Source organism: Tachypleus tridentatus, chromosome 9 (assembly GCF_004210375.1).
Source record: "Tachypleus tridentatus isolate NWPU-2018 chromosome 9, ASM421037v1, whole genome shotgun sequence".
Lineage (NCBI taxonomy): Eukaryota > Metazoa > Arthropoda > Merostomata > Xiphosura > Limulidae > Tachypleus > Tachypleus tridentatus.
Window position 1 is genome coordinate 95,961,439 of NC_134833.1, and position 24,284 is coordinate 95,985,722.

General features: G+C 35.0%; 1 protein-coding gene across 2 annotated transcripts in view; it reads right to left on the reverse strand.

Annotated features, from left to right (window-relative positions):
- Positions 1–414: 414 nt before the first annotated feature.
- The window catches only part of LOC143225810 (uncharacterized), a 30,829-nt gene continuing 6,959 nt past the window's right edge, over positions 415–24,284 (reverse strand). For both annotated transcript variants that reach the window (XM_076455853.1, XM_076455852.1), the window contains exons 2-4: positions 6,237–6,314; positions 5,338–5,490; positions 415–1,036 (exon numbers count right to left, since the gene is read on the reverse strand). In XM_076455853.1, the coding sequence (XP_076311968.1) occupies positions 834–1,036; positions 5,338–5,490; positions 6,237–6,291 (411 nt within the window). In that variant the 5' untranslated portion in view covers positions 6,292–6,314 and the 3' untranslated portion in view covers positions 415–833. The remainder of the gene's footprint in view (positions 1,037–5,337; positions 5,491–6,236; positions 6,315–24,284) is intronic.

Below are 24,284 nucleotides of genomic sequence, written 5' to 3' on the forward strand. Positions count from 1 at the left end.
TCCAAACCAGCTGTAAAAACATACTGTGTTATAATCCAAAACTGTATAGATATGTATATCTTACTCCAAAACAAATGAATGAGAAAAGGTGTATCCTAATTTAAAACACTTAAACCATCGAGTGTTCTAATTCAAAATGGTGCAGATATGTGTATCCTAATCGAAAACAGGTTTTTAAATTATTTCTTTTGTTTTTGAAGTTTAAATGTAAAAACAGCTAGTAGAATTACTGGACATAAGTATTATAAAGATACATGTATATAAATGTTATACATTTTCAGTAATAGCTCATTTCTTTACTTTTTTCGTTAAGTGACGTACAGTTGTCAGCACTGTTAGCTTAAAAATGTACATAACATAAAATCAAAGAGTATTTAAATATCAGATCAGAAGAAAAGTATCACACGGATAATAGAAAAGAAACAAGCTTTTATAACACCTTGTCATAAATACATAACCACCCACAAGTAAAAATATGAACACAATGACTGCAAAACGTTTAGCAGGGACAATGACATTAGTTTGTTGTTGTTTTTTCTCTATACACTGAGGATAGAAAATATGTCTATCGTTTTAAAAGCAGAAGCGATAGTCCCTAAATAATGCTGCTATAACAATGAAAACACTTCATAAACTACGTACTAAAACAGACACAATTAGCAAAGAAACATGACAACGTTAACAAATAACTTATAGTATTACGCTATACCCAACTTTGGTTGGATGTGTCTGCCACGTAATCTTTCGAGGATCTACAAAGAAATCGCATGAATATCGACCATTAGGACATTATCAATAGCCTCATGTTGGTACACATCACTGAGACCTAGAATTCACTGCCTTAAATTGCACACTATGATGAAACTCAGTACAGCGCCCAGAGATCTTAGCCCTGACAAAGTAGAAACCCCATTACAATAGTCCGTATCACAAGCACAGATTCTTCTCTTCCAGGCAATTTTGTTTATAACCTCACAACTATTTGCTATGTCGACATCTTCAGGGACACAGTTCCTTCTCCACTGTTCCAGGCTCCCTATATTAAAACAACGCAAAATAAAAATTTTACAAACACAGTTATGAACTAATAATATCACTTCAGCTTTCTATATATGTCTAATTAACCTCTACCACACTTTTGTAGCTAACATAGTCTCCTTGTTCAGGGGAACTAAAATTCGCCCAGAATATCACTAAGACATGATGGGTCCTAAGAGTAGGTTTTTCAGGGTCACTGATCACAAACCTGGTATTTGAATTTATGTTCCTTGCCCCTCGTGATCCCATGGGCACCATGTTTGAAGCTATTCATACCTCTATCCACAAGCAAGCGATACCAAACTCGCCACAAATGTTCCGGTATCACGGGCGGGCGGGTGTCCTAACAGTTTGGCTTGGCATGACCTGGTAATTAAAGCGCTCAACTCGTAATATGGAGTCGCGGGTTCTAATTTCCGTCCCACATCAAACATGCTCCTCCTTTCAACATAACGGCTAATCCAACTATTTGTCGGTAAAAAGAGTAGTCTTAGAGTTGGAGACGGGTGGTGGTGACTAAATACGAAAATAAGAACGGAGAATACAAACCAAACATAAAAGGTTTTTTTGTACTTTTTATTGCTCTTATTTTTCGGGTTCAGATTTGTTTATTTTGAATTTCGTGCAAAGCCACACGAGGGCTATCTGCGCTAGCCGTCCCTACTATAGTTGTGAAAGACTAGAGGAAAGCCAGCTAGTCATCGTCATACATCGCTTAGTATTTGGCTATTCTTTTACTAACGATTAACCGTCAAATTATAATGCCCTCATGGCTGAAATAGCGACATTTTTGATGCAACGAGAGTTCAAAACCGCGACCCTTAGATTGCAAGTCAAACACCCTAACCATCTGGCCATGGTGAGTCATATAATTCGGAATTATTCTTTGGATAGCTGTAGAAATAGTTGGGAGTAATGGATGAGCTTGAGCACAGTGGGCCTTTGTGAATGATGAGGGGGCCTTTGAACCCAGTGAGCAGAAATCGGGAAGATTACTAATTAAAATAATTTGTGAATTACCTAACAAAAACGTATTGAGTCCTGAAATTAAACTAATTTTTTATGTTTTTATAAGTATTAAGGTTAAGAAACTGCTGTTGTTGTTGTTTTTGAATTAAGCATAAAGCTACACAATGGTCTATCTGTGCTCTGCCCACCACGGGTATCTAAACCCGGATTTTAGCTTTGTAAGTTTGCAGACATACCCCTGAGCCACTAGGGGGCTTAAGAAACTGTATGTATCAGCTAAAACATGTTTTTTAAAATATTTGAATGGTCCATAAATTTTGTTTCAAATAATCTCATTTTACTCACCTTAATACTGGGTTTTGTTTGTAATCATAAACAAAATGTTCAGATGTTTGCATTACCGGTGCAAGGTTTTAAAGGTAATTGCTGGAGTTGTCCACATAAAGTAAAATTCTTGATAGTAATTAAAGTACAAGGATTCATTCATGGTATTATTTTCATCATTAGATCAATATCTTAACATCGTTTGGAACAATGAATAAATAGAAATACTTGAATAGTTAAATCCCATGGTCAGCGAAAACGTTTCGGTAATTGATTGGGTCATCTATATATAGAGAGATGAAATGTGTGTTTATTTGCATCCTAATTCTTCCAAGCCTACCGGGCCAATCTCAACTAAAGTTTCTATTTAAACACTATAAACTGTGAGAAATGTCATAAAGTGTAAAAATTAAATTGAACCCTATTTCTATTTTGTTGGTTACTTTGCTCCCACCCTATTAAATGAATCTCAAACAATCTTGGACGATCGACACCTTAGGCAATGTTGAATTTTCTAAAACGATTCAATAGATTTTTGCTTATAAAAAAGCTTTGTTATAATTTTAAAAATTTGAAATAGAGTTTATGTTCAAACTATTACTTTGAAATATATAACTCTTGTTCAATTTGTATTGTTTTAATCACGTTTAAACATTCCCCGTCAGTTGAAATCATATTTACTGATAAGAACCAGGCAGCTTTTGAGCTCTTAAAGCAGTGTACAGCTACACATCATCATATCCACATTGCAGGTGAAAGTTACATTAATAATGATGTAAACTTTAAACTGAATATTAATGGTAACCAACATTATCAGTAACACTTAATTTAAATCCATTTGTTGTTCCCATACATGCAAATGAAATTTTGTTGCTCTTAATGCACGAAAAATACTTAACTGTAACTTGCTAAATTAAAGCCCCTTTCAAGAAAAAAAATATAACAGAATTCTTCAAGTTACAATACAATCAAAGGATCTTTATAACAAAGAGTATGATGTCACAAAGTGTTTTTTGTTGTTTTTTTTACGGAGAAAATAATTCAGTACTTCTGGAGTTGATTGATGACACCAGTAAGTGCACTATTGACTGACTGGTGAGATGTGTTTTACACTTTCTTTATAATTCAGTGATGTCCACGTTTATCAACTATTTTATATTGTTATCACAACAAATTACTATAATTTGTTGTTTTAAACTTTTTGATGAGAGATTGTATCTTTCCGGTTTTTAACATAGCATTTTTATTTTATTTTTAACAAGTTTCCTTGCTTCAAGAGAAATCAACGGAAGTTATGGATGGAAGTTATGTAAAAGGCCCGGCATGGCCAAGCGTGTTAAGGCGTACGACTCGTAATCTGAGGGTCGCAGGTTCGCATCCCGGTTGCGCCAAACATGCTCGCCCTCCCAGCCGTGGGGGCGTTATAATGTGACGGCCAATCCCACTATTCGTTGGTAAAAGAGTAACCCAAGAGTTGGCGGTGAGTGGTGATGACTAGCTGCATTCCCTCTAGTCTTACACTGCTAAATTAGGGACGGCTAGCACAGATAGCCCTCGAGTAGCTTTGTGCGAAATTCAAAATCAAGCAAAAACAAAAAAAAAGTTATGTAAATTCATGATTAATGAAAGGTTATCTTAGAACATGAAAAGTTGTTTCTTTAATATATTAAAAAACACCCTTAAAAACAGCAAAACACAATATGTGAAACCGTGAATTTGAATGTGTCTCTTCATGGACCCAATAAACCTTCATGCCAAATTAGGTGACGATCCTTCAACAGTTGCGAAGTAGTGGTAAAAAAAAACGCAAAATGCAAAATTTTAAATTTGTATGCACTTCCCCATGTAACTAATAAATCTTCATACCAATTTTGGTACAGATCCATCCACATCCTGCGAAGTATCTACATAGACATACAACAGACAGTACTATTATATTTATATAGATTAAGTCAGCGCATTAATTCCACGTGTGACATATCATGACGTCATATCTGCACCCTGAGAATAGAGAAAAATAAAGTTAACCGTGACAGGAAATAGAAAATCGTGACCCTATTGCAAATATAAGTGCACACAGGATAAAAATTTCTCGAAGCTAAGGGTTGAACATTATGTGATAAAAAGTTTTTCCAGCATCATTGAAGCAAAAGTTCCATTATAGTGTGATGTTTAGGTAATAGTAAATAGCTTGGTAACTTAGGATAAATTCTAAGTCACGGTAAATAATTTAGCACCTTGCAGTAACAGGTCACGGTAAGTACCTAGGTAATTAACTGTAAACTCTAGGTCACAGTAAATAACTTGGGAGCTGGTAGTAAGTTAAGCCATGGTAGATGACTTGGTGGTTAAAAACAACGTTTCTATCAGGGGAAGTTTAATAGCATAAAAAGCATCTTTCTATAGTTGTTTTATAAGAAAAATCAAGCTACAGTTACTTTTCTCGAGGGAAGTTGATTGTCTGTATTCACCATGTAAATGTTACCGTATGAAGGTAACTATAGATAACAACATACTGTATATTCACGTTATTCTAAGATCGTTGTTATGACTGATTGACAATAAAGTAAATCAACTTGTATTTTATGGAAATGAATCATGGAATCAATTTGAATAAACCTTATTATTATAGGCACTGATATAATAACACAAAGATAAATAAATTTTACTTGCTGTTGGTTGTGACTAAGATCAAACCTTAGTTTGTCATGTAATGACTGACTGACACAAGTGTAAGCAAATCGTACATAGCGACTGACTAACACCAGGGTAAGCAACTGTACTGTTATATGTAGCGACTGACTGACACTAGGGTAAGGAACTGTACTGTTATATGCAGCGACTGACTGACACTAGAGTAAGCAACTGTACTGTTATATGTAGTGGCTGGCTGACACTAAGATAAGCATCCGTATTGTAATAATAACGGCTAACTGGCATTAGGATAAAGGAACCTCATTATTTGTTATATCTACTGGTTGACTGATATTAGGGTAAAATTCATACCATTGGAGTCCCACTGAACAAAAACCTCACAACCATGATCACACTCGTGACTGTAAACTTTCTGGGCATGGAAGTTGTCGTCTGTGCAATGATCAGTCTGGTTATTTCTATCGTCTGGACTCCAGCTACAGATGTAACACCGGGTAGTAAAACCTGTAATAAGAGACTGTATATGTATGATTGAGTAACAGACTCCAAATAAAAAATTACACATGCGAAATCGGGCAGAAACACTTGCGATAAGTAAATGCACCTTCAACACTAGGTATTAAACCCAGAAATAAAAACTAAAGTTGCATATCTAAATTCTTAGGCCTAGAATAAGCTAACACACATTTAACGTTGGGTAGCAAGGCCTGGAATAAAGAAATGTGTAACTGAGCCCTAAAACCTGGAATAGGAAACTAAAGATTTTAGACTGGGTAGAAAGACTAAAATAAAAAATACTGACGTAACTTAAGATAGTAATACGTGTATTAAAAAAATTGAAACATATGAACAATATTTTCAAAATGTCTTGATATCGATTCTACTGTATATTATTTTACAATATCTAAGTACCGACTGGTATTTTGCAGAACATTTCCCTAAATGTCAGGGAAAAGTTTTCAAACAACTTTTCAATATTGTCTGTTTATTGTCAATCAAGTACTCTTATTTCATCACCAGGATAAAAACAAAACAATTCAAATACACGATTATTCCTTGTGGGATGCAACTTACATGTCTTGGAAGTACTTCATTAGAATAATGTATGTTTTCCTTTTAAATTTCTGTAGTTATGATAATTCCGTTTATTTAAAATCATTGATTAATTCTCTCCTTTATGTTTCACAGAATAATTGCTCCATTAAGTATACCACAGTTTATTCTGAATATTATAATACTTGAGTACTTACCCTGTGATATGAGCGACAGTAGCGCCACCAGCGTTAATAAACAGCACTTCTCCATCCACTTTGAAGGTTTCTCGATATCTTAAAAGAAAAAGAAGAATATTGATTTAAAGGTAAGTTGTATATTAAAGTACGATTTTTACATCAGAACCTCTATATGTCTTAAAAGTTATAAATGAGTCACAACAAGTTCCCAAACACGAGCTTTCGTTTTAATAAAAACTCACATAATATTTTCATATGAAAAGCCAAAATAACTATAAACCATATTGAAGCATTATAATCATCTAGGATACGAAATAAATGTTTTAGTGTAGCCTTAAACTTTGAATATATTACAGCTTTATTAAAGATCTAAAACAAGTGTGGGTAGCTAATTTTTCCTGGGTTATTTGGATATGGTTTTACTCAGCTCTAGTCTTTCCGGCAAATCAAAATTTACTTTGCATTATATACCTTGACCTAGTGTTCATAAAAAGGTGCTTTAAAAACTATGATATAGCATATACATGTGGGTGTTTATACATACACTTACACATAATGTTTCGTAATCCACACACACCTTTACATTTTGTACAAAATATAAACACATGTTTGAGGACCTGGATGTATAAAGTAGTTTTGTGTGCTACTGAAGAGTTCTTGTACATCTTTACATCATTCTCGTCACCATTTCTAATACTGTCATGGCTTCAACATTGACGTGCAGAGTGTTATTAACTGAAGTACATTTGTTTAAATCATTTGTTAAAAAACGACTTTCGCCTTTACAAAAAGTAATTAATTAATACCAATATTACGACTAATCTCTTTGTCAGAGTAGAATATAACAAAAATATTAAAAGTTTTTCTACCTCTTTGCAGGGAAATGAATTAAGTTATAAATTACTAATTACTTGTAATCATTGTTAATATTCCACGGCATTTAAGTGTTTCAGAAAATTAGCTAGTGAACAATGGAAAAACTATAAATGCTTTCATTGTGATAAAAAGTGACTATTCAGGTTGAAATCTATTTTCTTGTAAAAGTTTCGAAAATATTTTCAACGGCCCGGCATGCCCAAGCGTGTTAAGGCGTTCGACTCGTAATCTGAGAATAGCGGATTCGAATCCCAGTCGCGTCGAACATACCTGCCCTTTCAGCCGTGGGGGCGTTATAACGTGACGGTCAATCCCACTATTCGTTGGTAAAAGAGTAGCCCAAGAGTTAGAGGTGGGTGGTGATGACTAGATGCCTTCCCTCTAGCCTTACACTGCTAAATTAGGGAGGCTAGTGCAGATAGCCCACGAGAAGCTTTGCGCGAAATTAAAAAAACAAACAAACAATATTTTCAAATACTATATCATTAATGAAATATTTAAGAAAAAAACAAACTGTATTGATAATATAAGATGCATTTTTATTATTCTGTAATAAATAACCTTTTCTCTTAATCTTCAATACACAATTTACTCGTATCTTAGCAGCGTTTCTACAAACATAATAAACTCGAAACAATCTGAACCTTTGATGGTAGGTATTTGTACTTATTAAATTAAAGAAAACGACAAAGTATCATGATGTGCAGAAGTTATTTGATGATCCACAACAAAGGTATCTAAATTACAAAATAACATCATTTGAAAAACCACAAGATACCCCACAACAAAGGCAGAAAACAACTAAATAATGTTATGTGCAAAAGTCGAAAGACAATCTAAAAAAAGTATGTGAAAAGCATTAAATAACTCGATTTATAGAAATCAGTCTATAAGTCACAAAAATACAGTAATAAAACAAGAGTAAACATACACACTCTTCATACAGAAAATTAGTTCCCGATAGTTCTCAATGGAACCTCTTTTGTATATTATGATTGAGAAGGGGCTTCTTGGTGAAAGAAGCTGTTGTTTAGAATGTAGGGTAAAAATATAATTGGATATAGAACCAGTTAAATATTTAGAAACATGGCGTATAGATTCTTTACATTTAAAAAAATTAATGCAACTGGAAGGCACACTTGTGGTCAAACGACATTTTACAAAACGTTTATTTTTCTCTTAGCCAAACGATTTTGTTTCTTTATTGGATAGGAAACCTAGTTCAAAATTGTCTCAAAATATTATATACAAAATCTTTAATAGTCTTATAAATTACATTAGATAAACTAGGTAATTCAATAAGCATCGAATAAATGATTATTCCTTAACTATATAATCCCTTATAAATATTCAAGTTCAGTTTACTGTTCTAAAACTAAACTTCCTTAGTTTTGAGGCAACTTTTCTGTGTAACAGCTTCCCAAAAAAACATTTCAAAATCTTTTTCTTTTTTGTCAACATCACTCTGTTACGTAGTATAATTGGCCCGACATGGCCAGATGGTTAAGGCGTTCAACTTGTAATCCGAGGGTCGCGGATTCGAATCTCCGTCACATAAAACATGCTCACCCTTTCAGACGTGAGAGCGTTATAATGTGACAGTCAATCACACTATACGTTGGTAAAAGAACAGCCCAAGAGTTGGCGGTGGGTGGTGATGACTAGCTGTCTTCCCTCTAGTCTTACACTGCTAAATTAGGGACGAGTAGCGCAGATAGCCCTCAAGTTGCTTTGCGCGAATTCAAATCAAAACATAAAACGAAGTATAATTTATTTCGTAAAAGTCTCCGATTTATTGTGTTACATACGTTACTACTTTAAATTGTTGGGAATTTTAATTTTAGTTTAAAAGTTAATTGAATTTCGATATTTATCAGATTTAAGATATTTCCCAACGTGGTTGATTGATACACACAATTCTTAACACAAATATATTTTGATACACAAAAAATACAGTTTATAATAATGGTTATTACAAATATGTAATACAAATAAATACTTATATAAAAATATTTTACAAACTCACAAACAATATTCAGTCTTCTATCCGGTTTAGAACTGAATATTTTATCAACGGTCCATGTCCACAAGGAACACATTACTTTTATGTTGATACACAGCTCCCCTGCACTTCACAGGAGTGCTGCCTCGTTCTCTTCTTGTTTGGCCTAAACCGGTTTACAAGTTCACTATTTATGGCCCGGCATGGCCAAGCGCGTTAAGGCGTGCGACTCGTAATCCGAGGGTCGCGGGTTTGCATCCCCGTCGCGCCAAACATGCTCGCCCTTTCAGCCGTGGGGGCGTTATAAAGTTACGGTCAATCCCACTATTCGTTGGTAAAAGAGTAGCCCAAGAGTTGACGGTGGGTGGTGATGACTAGCTGCCTTCCCTCTAGTCTTACATTGCAAAATTAGGGACGGCTAGTACAGATAGCCCTCGAGTAGCTTTGTGTGAAATTCAAAAACAAACAAACAGTTCACTATTTACCAAGGAATATGCATTTTGCGTTGTTAGACTCAACTATTTATTTGGGTAGAGCTTCAAAAGATGAAAATAAGAAAAGGGGAAAAAAGACATTTTCAGCATTTAATAGGATAAATGTGAACACTATGAAATTAGCCTAAATACTGGCTGGTCAAAAGTTTAAGACCATACTGAAACAAAGCGTTAATCGGTAAACACGTAACGAAATTTAGTCATTTTTGTTTAAGCATTAGCGTTGTCAACATTTCCCACTGACATCTCCTCTGTTACATTGGGTAAAAACGTGGCAAAGGCTAAAAAGTTGTCAGAGTTTGAACGTGGCAGAATTGTCGAGCTGCAAAAGCAAGGTCTCTCTCAACGTGTCATGGCTGATTAGATTGTGCTAGTATAACTGTTGTTGCAAATTTCTTAAAAGATCCTGAGGGATACGGAACGAGAATTTCAAGTGGTCGGCCCAAAAAATTTCGCCGGCTTTGAGCAGGAGGATTCGACGGATTGTCTGGCAAGGCACAAGCCGATCGCCGAATCAGATTGAGACCCTTACGGACGCAGAACGTAGCTCAAGAACAACAAGACGGCATCTACGAGAGAAAGGTTTTAAAAACCATAAACGTCGATAAAGGCCACGCCTCCTTCCACACCACGAAACAGCTCGGTTAAACTTTGCTGAGAAGCACCAAACATGGGATGTATAAAAGTGGACGAAATTTTTATTCTACGATGAAAAAAAAATTAACCCAGATGGTCCAGATGGCTTTCAACGTTACTGGCACAATAAAGATATCCCATAGGAGACATTTTCTACACGACACAGTGAAGGAGGTTCCACCATGATCTGGGGTACTTTCTCCTTCTATGGAACAATGGAGCTTCAGGTTATACAAGGGCGTGAAACAGCAGCTGGCTACATTGGCATGTAGGAGAGAGTGTAGGTCTTATTGACTGAAGGTCCTCGCTTGTGTGGAAATGACTGGATCTTTGAGCAGAACAACGCTGCAATCCACAATACCCGCAGGACAAAGGACTTTTTCATGGCGAATAACGTGATTCTTTTGGACCGTCCAGCGTGTTCGCCCGAACTGAACCCTATTGAAAATGTTTGGGAGTGGATGGCAAGGGAAGTCTATAGAAATGGACGTCAATTCCAAACAGTGTATGATCTTTGTGAAGCCATCTTCACCACTTAAAAAACATTCTAGCCAGCCTTATGCAAACGCTTATATCGACCATGCCAAAGCATTTGTTTGTTTGTTTGTTTTTGAATTTCGCACAAAGCTACTCGAGGGCTATTTGTGCGAGCCCTAAGGGAAGGCAGCTAGTCATCAACACCCACCGCCAACTCTTGGGCTACTCTTTTACCAACGATTAGTGGGATTGACCGTCACATATAACACCCCCACGGCTGAAAGGGCGGGCATGTTTGGCGCGATGGGGATGCGAACTCGCGACCCTCGGATTACGAGTCACACGCCTTAACGCGCTTGGCCATGCAGGGCCCCATGCTAAAGCGAATGTTTGAAGTTATTCGCAACGACAGCCGTGAAATTTACTACTGAGACCTCTTGTTGGGCATTTTCTACCCTGTTTAGAACTTCTTTTTTGGTATAGTCTTAAACATTTGACCAGCTAGTAGTTAGGCTAATTTCATAGTGTTCGCATTTTCCCAATGAAATGCTAAAAAAAAATATTTTTATTTTCCCTTTTGTTATTTTCATCTCTCGAAGCTCTACTCAAATAAGTGGTTGAGTCTGATAACGCAAATTCATATTTTTTTCTTTATGTTCATTGGCCTTAAGATTTTGGCCAGCAGTGTGTCTATCGTCCTCAAAGAAATACTAACGTTAGAAGTTAACACTCTGAGGTTAAACGGTTCGTAATATTCGAAATTTATAAACGTTCCTGGTCAAATTCTGTAGTTTCCCGATTAATAAGCGTTAATAACAATTTTTTCGAGAATTATAGTATATCGACTGTAGCTGACCAATAATGATGACTGTTTCTTGGCATCTTGTAATGGTTTGCTTTTATATACCAATCACGCGAGATTCTCGAACGTTCAACAGTGTTCAAAGACACACCAATATTTTCGTAAACCACATATTATTAATTCTTGCTCTCGAGAATCTTCGACAAATTTAGAGAACAGACGGGACTTGCGCAATACGCGTCCAACGATATACGTCACATGCAAAACACAAAATATTATACTGAAACAAACGTAGGTACTGAAGTAAATGTATAACAGTAAATGTGTTTCACCTCTCTCTTTATAGAATAAAAATTGGCCTTAGTGAATTTTTAACTAAGATAGTATATATATATTATAGTATTATATAATTTCAAAAATTACGATAGTATATAACACTATATTATATTATATTATATATATTATAATTATATTATATATATAATATAATTAATACAAATAACCTTATGACAATAAAATTACTTAGCACGTAAACAAAACTATGCACAAACAAGTGTAGGTATTAAAATAAATATATAGCAGTAAAACTGTTACAACTATACCACTGACGTTTCTTGTGTCATTTTCTAGCTTAAGCCTAATGGTAAATGGCCCGACATGGCCAGCTGGTTAAGGCACTCGACTCGTAATTTCAGGATCGCGGGTTCGAACCCCCGTCACACCAAACGTGCTCGCCCTTTCAGCCGTGGGGGCGTTATAATGTGACTGTCAATTCCACTATTCGTTGGCACAAGAGCAGCCCAAGAGTTGGCGGTTGGTGGTGATTACTAGCTGCCCTCCCTCTAGTCTTACACTGCTAAATTAGGAACGGCTAGCGGAGATAGCCGTCGAGTAACTTTGCACGAAATTCAAAACAAATCAAACCAAACTAATAGTAAAAGACATATTATAACTGCAATTTATGGTTATACTTTGAAAACTTTTCAGACTGTTTGAAACTCGCTTTATTTTTATTAGGAATTGTGTTTTGTATTGCTCATTTCGTACATGTATTTAGGTCCAGCATAAATCACTAGAGTGATATTATTGAGACAACAGTCGAAAACCATTACATGGATATTTGCCCCCCAGTGGCACAACGTTATGTCTGCGGACTTACAGATAGCCCAAAGCAAACAAATAAACAAGAGTACTTAATTGTAAATCAATGAATACTGATTATCATAAGAAAGAACTGCATGTTAAATTAGCTATCTTCATTACTTGACAAACTTTTAACTCTGATTTAAATGGATAAGCTATTTTAGCAAGAATATACTTATAATAGTGTGATAAATTTTAGTTACTCGATGAGCCATCACGATAATTTCGGGCTGCATGTGGACAGCTATTCCGACAGTTATGCGACTAGTCAGATATAAATCGGTTTATTTTAATAAATTAAAAGTTTAATAATATTAATAATCAGGGTAATAAATACTGTTTCATTTAACCAGTAAATTTCAGTGATTTCTGCTTATGTGGTAGCGAGTCTCTTATTAACCTTTTGAAACGGTTAGGTACTCATTAATCTTCAGTAACATCCAGTTACTCAATAACCTTCAGAAATGCTGAGGTGCAAACATAAAAAGGTCAGCTGCATCGGAGAAGCTGGAAGACACTTTGGGGTAATAATAAAATAACATTCAAGACTGATGAAGCTACGAAATTCTGCCAGATCAGAATTCATCAACATGACTGAACATAAAATATACTTAGAAAACTGATAAATTCTGGGGAAAAAAAAAATCTTTCTAGATTGCCACAATTAAGTCGTTGCTAAAGAAACATTCAGGCCTGGAAATTATTAATTCATTGCTACTGTTGTTCAAGTCAAATCTCCTCATATCTTCTCTTGATATCTCGTGGCAACTTCATTACTTAAAATAATATCACCTCTTTATCAAGACAGTATAAAATACTTACAGTCATGCGCCTTTTAATGTTTAATCACGTAGTGGAGTGAAAAACAAACAAAGTTTCTGACAGAAGGGGAATGAAACATATTTTAACCTAAATCCCCACCATGCTTTGATGTTTCGTTGGGTGAAGAGGGGCAATTGGTATCTAACCCCTCAAGAGGGAACCATGAATACCTACTAAGTAATGAGGACGAGGTACAAGATGACCTCATGATGAAAGACGGAAGTCTCTCCAGGCATTATTTTTTCTATTTGTACAACATTTCGTAGATTAGTTCTTCAAGAATTTCTATTCAAGTGTCACTTTGATTTAGGCAGTTACTGTCTATTTTAACTTTGTTTGTTCAACGTTGAAAAAACATTAAGTCAATTATTAATCTTCAGAAAGGTGTAATTACTTAACCTCCAGGAAACAACGAATTACTCATTAGCATTCAGAACGTCGAAAAGTATTTCTAAGCCTATTCACTACTGAAGGCCGCATATGTGGTCTTCCAATGTTTGTGCGGGTTGCACATACTTCCCACTTAGTAGTTAGTGTCATATACTGGTTTGTTGTAGAAATTCAAATTAAACCAAAAAATATTCAAACTGTATTAACCGTATCTCGATATATTAAAGATTATTCCAAATGAAGTGACTTCCTTTTCTTTCTTCCTTTCTCTTCTTTTAAGATCCGAGAACATTGTTATATACAACATCGGTGAAAGTATGCTTACGCCACTGGTGTATGTAAGAAAAATAGGGTGTGAACATTGTGTTGTGTTACAACATAGACGATATCATAGTTCCTCCAGTGATGTATAGTAAACACTACTTTGTGTTGCAACCTTAGAAAATTTGTTGTTACTCCAATGATGTATAAAGGAAAAAATAGGGAGTGAAATTATATTGTTCTGCAACCTTGGCTATAGCATGGCTATAGCACTGGTGCAAATGACAAAAATACTGTAAAAAATACCATGCTGTGTTGGATCCGTTTACAGAAGATTATTTAATTTATTTTTCTAACTGGATTTAAAGTAAGCAGCATCTTTCATGGACTGCAATGAGTTAGTTGAAGGATCACGAGTTAAAAGTCCCTGACCACGGAACTTCAAAATACTCAACTCTGAGCGCCTTTGCAAATATCTGAAACAAATGAACTTATATGACACCCATGGTCCTAAAGCGAAATCCGCGGTTTTTCAGCAATGGGACTGGAATCGGAAATTCTTCGATCAACAGTCCTGACACGCTAACCACAAAATAATTTGCAAATGCTGATATAAAATAAATTGATATGCTTTAAAATGTATTTCAGATTTTGAATAAAACGAACTTTTATCACAATAAATCTGAAACTTTTATTGGAGAAAGTAGCTTCGAAACATTTTACACACATATTAATACTCCCCCTCAAATAACTTTTAAAAAACGATCAATCATCTTTGTCTTCTGAATAGTTCTATACGCATATCAGTACGGCGCTAAAACAATTTTTTCAAGAAAGTCGAGGGTAACCCGGTAGGACAGCGGTAAGACTTCAGATTTACAATGATGAAATTAGGGGTTCAATTCTTCCCATGAACACAGCAGCTAGTTCGATGTTACTTTGCTACAAGAAAACACACATACTTCTTACAGTCATGTTTATAATTAAGTATGACACTCGTAAATGAAAACAAAATATGTGTAAAAGAAAACTATGTATTAGCATCCGTCAGTAAAACAAAAGGCTATGAAAAAGCATATGACAGTGTAATAAAAACTATGTACTCGCATCTGATCGTATAACAGAAAACTATCCGCGTTTATATCGAACTGCTGTGTTGCGTAACCAGTTATTCCATTACGCCTTACTGCGATAGATCTCAAATTACTTGTGTGTTGGACTGTAGCATCGTGTCACAGACGATATCTATTATGGTGCGGTTCTCTTATATCTCACACATTTTTCCGCATCATCAGACTTCCTGTTTATTTTTGCTGTATAGCTGACATACTTTCCTAATCTGCAATTAAAATTATTTTCCACATGGCTTCCCCTAATAATAAAGCTAATATTCTCACGTGAGAAAAAATAGCATTCCTTCCTGTTGTGATTTAAATACGTTTAATATTTTACTGCACTGGTATTAAAACAAATGGTATAATGAGACAAGGTATAACATTTGGCCGCTGATCATATAGAAAGTATCTCAAGCAAAAGCCAATCCATATATATTATGTGAGGGAATTGTCAGTAAAAGCAAACTAGTATCTTTCAAGGTGTATGATGGCTACACTAATATATTCATGGAAATACTCTGAAGGGAAAAAGACAAACGTTTTTACTCATTTGAGGGGCGACTTATTATATGTGTAGAAATGCTATGAGGAGCGATCAGTGTTTTTAAATATTCTATGAGGGACGCATTTCTACAGACGCGCATGAATGGATTAACGAGATTCCCACTGTCCCTATCTACTATTTAGCGAAACAACAGCCAAGGGAACGGGCTTGGAGAAATCACCGTAAATAAGTAAATACATCATTACTGAATATAGATTTATTAATGCAATTCTTTAATTATCATAAACCGTTTATAAACAAATTATAAAATACAATACCCAATTGAAATTTCTCAAAACCATTGTAACTGAAGTAAATAGAAACATTTCTTGATGACAAAATATGGGTCCCTTTTCATGTAAAAAATAATGTCTTATTCAGCTAGTTAAAACACTATTTACCGGTTAGACCCAACTTATTATCAATTGAGCTGGATTATAAATCTTTAGCCGCACAGCAAGGGATTCTTTCCTACATCAACTAAAGAAACATAGTCAAGAGTCAAAAGAAAAGGATATGAGAAAAACACTAGGAAACAAATATAGTGACAAAATAGACATAAAGCATTGCCACGGAAAGTTCAAACACCATTCAAATCCACAATCAGAACTATAATCAACAAGTGGTGGTCCAAGAAAAATTTACTACTTGAGCACGTTCGCAAAAAAAAGCCATATTAACAACCAAGGATTAACAGAAAGAACTGGCAGAAGTTTTGCTAACAGTGAGTGAAAGAGCTTTTATACACAAAGACGTCGATATACACTTCATTTCAAACAATTCTCAACTAGAGACCCATTGAATACACAAAAAGTATATAGAGGAACCCAGTACATTCTTCAAGATAATTCGTTACTTTTGTGAAATGAAGGTTCCCAATGTATCCTGATACGTTTGAAGTGAGAAAGGGACGTTTTCAATGAAGAAAACGTTGTGTCTGTAGTTTATCACGGCGAACTTTCAATCAGGACACGAGATGTTTCAGAAGTTCATGGACTGAATATATTTATGTGATAGAAGTTCGAATGACCGCAGCCATGAATGAAAAACCCTACAAAGTACCATCATAACATTGGTTCATAGGCAGACAGTTCATCTTCCAACATAACAACGACCCAAAGCACACCACTTAGTCAACTGCGAAAGTGTTTGAAATAAAAAAAGAGAAACGTTTTGGATTAGCTTTCAAAATTATCTTATCTCAGTTGGATCGAAATGTTCGAGAGAAATGTAAAAATACTTGTAGCCAAACACATGGAATTTATCTACACAAAAGCAAGTATACAAATCAAGTTCTCAGATTTTCCAAACAGGATATAATACGTTAGATAAAGACCAACAAAAACGTTTTAGAAGCTGTAATTACAACATAAATACAACATATACTGTTATTCCCTCCAATTTCAGTGGCTTTAGGAAAGTTCATTTCTCACACGACTACAAAAAGGGTTAAATATTCTTAAATGTCAGCATTAATGAAGTTAACTTTAACTTATCGTACTTGTTTCTATTTTTGTTTATTCGTCATTAAACACAAAGTTTCACAATAGGCTATCTGCGCTGTGTCCAACACGGGTATTGAAACCCAGTTTTTAGCGTTATAAGCCTTCAGATTTACTGCTGAGGTATTTAGCTAGGAGTGTCATTACTTTTGACTGTAACTGTATATCGAAAAAAGTTCCTTGTTTACAGTTGTCATGTATTTAGTTGTAGGGTGTCTGCATCTACTTACATACATGTACGGTCCGGCATGGCCAGATGGTTAAAACACTCGACTCGTAATTTGAGGGTCGCAGGTTCGAATCCCTGTCACACCAAACATGCTCGCCATTTCCGCCGTGAGAGCGTTATACTGTAATGGTCAATCACACTATACGTTGGTAAAAGAACATCCCAAGAGTTGGCGGTGGGTGGTGATGACTAGCTGTCTTCCCTCTAGTCTTACAGTGCTAAATTAGGGATGGGTAGCGCAGGTAGTCCTCGAGTTGCTTTGCGTGAAATTCGAAAAACAAACCAAACATACAGGTACCCTGAGAGTAATCAATGTTGTAGTTTTTTAAATCCTTGTTTGCTACGACTTTCGTACAAAGCTACACTTGTGCTGTCTACATTAGATGTCTCTAATTTTAAAGTGATAGACCACAGTACGGGTAGCCAGCCAATAGCATCTATCGCCAATCGGCCCCAAACTGAGGAAAGTTATTTTACAACAACAGGGCATGAATCAATAACAGTCAGATTCACAGTTCGGCACAATAACCATAGGCTACACCTGGTTTAGGATATGAAGAACTGTCTCTAGGGAAGAATAATATGGAAATCATCTGGAGGTATACTGCAATAACCGTCAGAAATGGACAAACAAAAAAAGGTTACAAGAAATAGAATTTTACAAGAAAAGTGGAAAGTCGTTTAACATGTTTCACCCAGCAAACCAACGTGGTGTGCAATAATCACAGAAGCGCCCTCTGTGATTAGTTTTGACTGCGCTTTAGACAGCCAACAGGGTAAATAATGATAAACAATGAAGTTCGTGAATAGAAGCAGCAAAGTAAGATAAAATATAAGAGGTTAGTATATCACACAAAACTTCTTGTAACTATAAATGTAGCTTAAAAATCAATTCTGAAACATTAACTGCGTGTCTATATATGTATGTATATATATATATAAGCATAATACACACACACACACGAATATCAAAGAAGACTGTAATTTTCATGATAAAGAGTTTAGTGTTTAAACTCAAGTGGAAGAATACAGTCTCTATGGATAAACGAAAGGAAGAAAGTTAACTCGAGAACGTATTCGATTTGCAATGTGTACTTTACCAATTATAAATCCACTTGTACAAAACTGTATTTTGTGTTGTGCCAATTATAACTCCACTTGTACAAAACTATATTTTTTGTTGTGGATGTATTTTGATGACGGCTCCAGGATTTACCTTAGTTTAAATTTGAAAATCTATTTCATCTAGACATTTAATAATTTATTAATAAAGTGTGATAATAGTTTTGACACATTCTAAGAAAGGAAGATGGTGTGTGATGTAACTAGAATGACGATAAAGATTATCACAATAAATAACAGTTGCAATTTGGATAAAACAAATTATATTGAAGCTCTAATTGGACATAAATGAGGAATTCGACAAAGTGGAAGCCATTTTCAACTGTGAGAAACCAGTTTTATAATGACGGTAATAAAAAAGAGAGGAATACAATACCATTCAAAGCTAGGAAAACAATGAGAAAAAAGTGGTTGTGAAGAAAACACACAATGCTCTAATATTAAAGTTAATCTCTTTATTTCACAGAAAGAAGTTTCTCAAAATATAATTTTGATAAATATATATAATAACATGTCCGATTACTAGAGGCATGCTTTGCGAAACTGACCAAAGCAAATGCCTCATGACAGCTAGTATAAGTATTAACACTTTTAGTAATAAAGCAAAGAACAAAGGTTAACCCGAATATGACCTAACAAGATTGAAACAATGGGCTACTTGTTTTCCGCCAACGACGGGTATCGAAACCTGGTTTCTAACAGTGTGAGTCCGCAGATATACCGCTGTGCCGTTGAGGTCACGTACTCTTGTTGGTGGTTATGTTTTCAGCCGCAGTCCAAACAATATCACACAGACTTTTTTTTTTCATTTTCCATGTAGATCATTTTAGGAGAGCAAGCTGATGGTACTTGTCATGAATACCTGAATGATTTTACTGCAGTTGTATTTGTGCTCGCTACACCCACAGTTTTTAAGCAGAGTTACGACGGGACTCTATATCACCAAAACTGTTAATAATGTGTGTTTGTCATGTGCAAAATGACTTAGTTACAAAACATACATTGAGCGTTGTAAACCCGACTGCGATAAATATAAGAATATATCAAGTCACTTATTGTCTTGTATATCAAAAGGAAAAAAAAAAATGATGAAACATAGCCTCATAATATCTATTAGGAATGCCCTTATTTGAAAACTATTAGTTATATCGTCAATCACATGCATGAAATTCAGATACTCAATATCTGCTGTACATGCGTCAATTGGTAAAACTACTAGTCTTATATTTACCACTATGAAATATAAGCTATTAATATATGTTAAACATGCCCTTAATGGTTGAAATATTAATATCCCTAACACGAAATATTTTTAAGGTCTGCTGATATACTGTTGTTGATATAAATACTAATCACATTTCTGATACAATATAAAACCATTAGTTCATTCGCTAACATGATATGTTTAATTTCCTTTAATGGTTGTCCATGTGCATTTACCGATAGTCGTATTATGATAACATCTCTTACTCTATATAGTTTCTTAATGTCTGATGATATACGTATTTATTGATAAATACATATGGTCACATCTCATATATAATAGGTTTTCTGAATGTCTGGCGTTTATTAATACACGATAGTTTCTAAATGTCTGTTCTAGATGTCTGATGATAAAGAGGTTTATTGACACACATATAATGCTATTTCTACAGGATAAAGTTTCTTAACATTTGGTTAGAGATTGTTTGCTACGCGCATAAAGTTACATCTCTCACACGATATAGATTCTTCATGTGTGGTGATACAGGCGTTTATTGGTAAGCACATACAGTCACAACTCCTAAATAAAAGTCTGATGACATAGGCGTTTATTGATATACGCATATATTTAAATATAATACATGATGCAGGTTCTTAATATACACTTATATATGTGTTTATTGATAGACTGAATTATTACATTCTTTGCAAATTATTTTTCCCTTTCTTCCTAGAAAAATTTCAAGACACGTGCACGCTTATCACACACTTGTATTACAACTTCCCCACAAAATTCTCCCTAACTAAACACCACTTCAGTTTATAATTTGGTTACAAAGAGTAACAAAAATCCACTTTATAACATATTTCAGAGTAAACTATTACAAAAAAGCATCTTTAAATAAGATCATTGTAACTTGATGACAGACAATAACATTTCTTACGTTCACTATTATCTTTTCAAATCCTTTGCTCCAGTTCGTGATCACTCAATTTCATTAGCTTCTTGACATTTGTTCTGTACAAATTTTAACGCAAAATACCACTCGAAATCTCTAAAAGCAGCTATTTTAATCGCTGGCCAAGAAGTCAATCCCACCCGCAATGATTTGTATCTCGACATCATTGTCTTGGCCAATCAACACACGTTTAATGATATATGAATAATAGTACAGCATTAAACATATATTTTTTTTATTTATAGTCACGTTCATTATTGCTTTAAATAGTAGTCACATTATCTAGTAACTCTTACTTTCTTAATTTCTATCAAAAATGCGTTTATCGACACAACTATTATTATCAACAGCTCTAGTATGATATATGGTCTATATAATGACCTGGTTCAGCACGGCCAGGTGGTTTGGCACTCGATTCGTAACATCAGGTTGTCTGCTATGTCCACCGAGGGAAATAGGACCCCAACTTTTAGCTTTGCTAACCCGAAGCCTTACCGCTGTCCCGCTGTGGAGCTAGTAACGCTTGAACATTATCAATCTAGCTTTTTATATGTTACCAGAAAGAGGGATTTATGGACAACTTCTGAATTATATCAATCACATCACTTCTTACACTGTTTACACTTTTATAAAACATTGGTAACGACATTGTTTCTGAAAATTATTTACCCATATCTATAACTTAGTTCAAAGAGTGAGCATGTCTGTCAGCAGAAGTTAACCAGGATATTAACTTTATTTTGATTATTTGATGTGTTTTCAACATTTAGAACATAAATTCTGTTTTAAGTCTCAAGGTTTTAGCTCGAATTCATTATAATAATAAAAAACAAAACGACGTTCGTCGCCAGAAACAACTGATCTCTAAGCATTGCAGAGATGTCCTGACTGGACACACACACAAAGAGACAATGTGTGACGGACCATTCTCGGTTGGTTCTTACCGTGGTATTCGAAACAAAGTTAGATCTCATTAATCACGTGTATCCCTCAGCCACATCTTTTTCAAAATACGTCGCCCCATGTAACTGAACTCCATACGTTTTTTGTTATTGTTTTTTTTTCACATTGACGCCGGTTTCTTAGGAAGAGGACATATTTCATTATGTTCCCCACTTTTTTCAACCACTCTTCCGATTTCTCTCTCCCCCACGTTGAAAACGATTGACTTAACCTAGAATTACGAGTAGAAATAGCTGCAGAATGTGTGGGTAAGATGCAACATCACGATGTCCGCAAATGTTTTCTATCACCCTATCACATGGCCAAAGAGCTCTCTCATCCGAGCCGGGAGGAAAAAATACGTTTTATAACAGTTTGAACTACACCAAGCAAACACCATAATGTTGGATTACAATTTTCAGCTAATCTAACTTTGAACATCTGTTAAATAAGTATGTTAAATAAAAGGATATTTTTATATTGAAAGATACACACGAAACATGATAGCGGAACTCCAGCTAAAATGCAGGTAGATTTTTATATGACATATAAAGTTCTAACTGTTCTTGTCTGTTTCATATTAAGATTCTAAATTATTCAGTCTGTCAGTAACTTTACTGAGAGTCTGATTAGTTGTTTCTTCTTCAATACAAGGTTACAAGGTTATACTTTTTATCTTCATGTAAAAACTTGATGTAACCTGTTAACAAGGGGTCATACCACTAAACGTGAACTTCCTGATGACGAGAAACCCACTTGAAGTAAAAACGTATCTCAGGACGACTGGTATGAGTATTAACACTTTTACTAATAAGGCAGAGAACAAAGCTTTGACCTGAAGACGACCTAAGAAAGTCGAAACGTTGTTCTCTGCTTTATTAGTAAAAGTGTTAATACCTATATTAAACTTGAACTGTCAAACCATCAAAAAGTTCAACAAAAACTAATCACCAAGATTTAATGACTTGTTAAATAATGATTACAGTTAATGACTTGTTAAATAATGATTACAGTTAATGACTTGTTAAATAATGATTACAGAATGAAAAAAACGGTAAAGATCAAGCTGGCAAACATGGACGAATACGATCTATTTCAACATTATATATATTATACAGAAATACAGTTGTCACTTTTATTTTGCACTTTATACTTCAACATTATATATATTATACAGAAATACAGTTGTCACTTTTATTTTGCACTTTATACTTCAACATTATATGGCCCGGCATGGCCTAGCGCGTAAGGCGTGCGACTTGTAATTCGCGGGTTCGCGCCCGCGTCGCGCTAAACATGCTCGCCCTCCCAGCCGTGGGGGTGTATAATGTTACGGTCAATCCCACTATTCGTTGGTAAAGAGTAGCCCAAGAGTTGGCGGTGGGTGGTGATGACTAGCTGCCTTCCCTCTAGTCTTACACTGCTAAAGTAGGGACGGCTAGCACAGATAGCCCTCGAGTAGCTTTGTGCGAAATTAACAAACAAACAAAATCAACATTATATATATTATACAGAAATACAGTTGTCACTTTTATTTTGTATTTCGTACTTCAACTGCTTCGATATCGAACAAGAAGTTGACGTTCACTTAATTACGTTAACACACAATATTTTCTCCAAGCATTTCTATTTATAGGTAAATGAGTGAACATATATTATATTAGTCTTCTCAGATATATGTGAAACATATTTCTTCTCTCAGCCTGTATTCCCGGAGACTTGAAACTTTCACTGGCTAATGTCAAGTGACACTCGAACCGCTGTTTCAGCTCAGTGAACACTTCGCACATTGTAGTAATGCTAGTAGTCATGCTAGTGATCTTCGCGAGGAATTATACTAAATTTCGGCCGCATACAAAAACGTCTTTGTGAATTTATTTAAGATCTGAAATATTCTGTAATACTTAAGAAACAACATGTCAAATAGCAGTGGTCTAAGAATTATATAAATGGTAGACCATAGCAAACTTCCCTAGAAAAAAGTGCATCCTCTATAAATTTATTGCGAGAAGGGGTTGCTATGGCCCATGATATATATGTATATATATACTGAAGTTTATTGCAAACTAATATTTTGATCGTAGCTAAGCGTACTAATTATTGATTCCTGAAATAAAAACTGGGTTGTTTTCAATAAAACTGAGATAAAAATTTAGCATGCTAGTTATTTATATATTGTTAAGATAATAACTGAGTTTGTTTGTTTTTTTACAGCCGAGAGAAAGTTTTGTATATTAGTTATCAATATAAATTTTTAGGCAATAATTGAGTTACTTTTGATACAGCAGACAGAATACTTAGCACAATGGTTATTAATATATTGTTGAGGTAATAACTGAGTTGCTCTGAACATACAGGGTAGCCCGTAAGTCCCTACACATCCATATATCTTATGTATCCAGTGTATCTGTGTGCTGCCCCTCATTCTCGTTGCATAATATTATGCGACGCCATGTTCTGTGAGACATTTTCAAGTATAAATGGGCTTACATCGGCCATGTTTCTCTGAAAAAAAGAAACAAATTTATAATACATGCGTAATTGAAT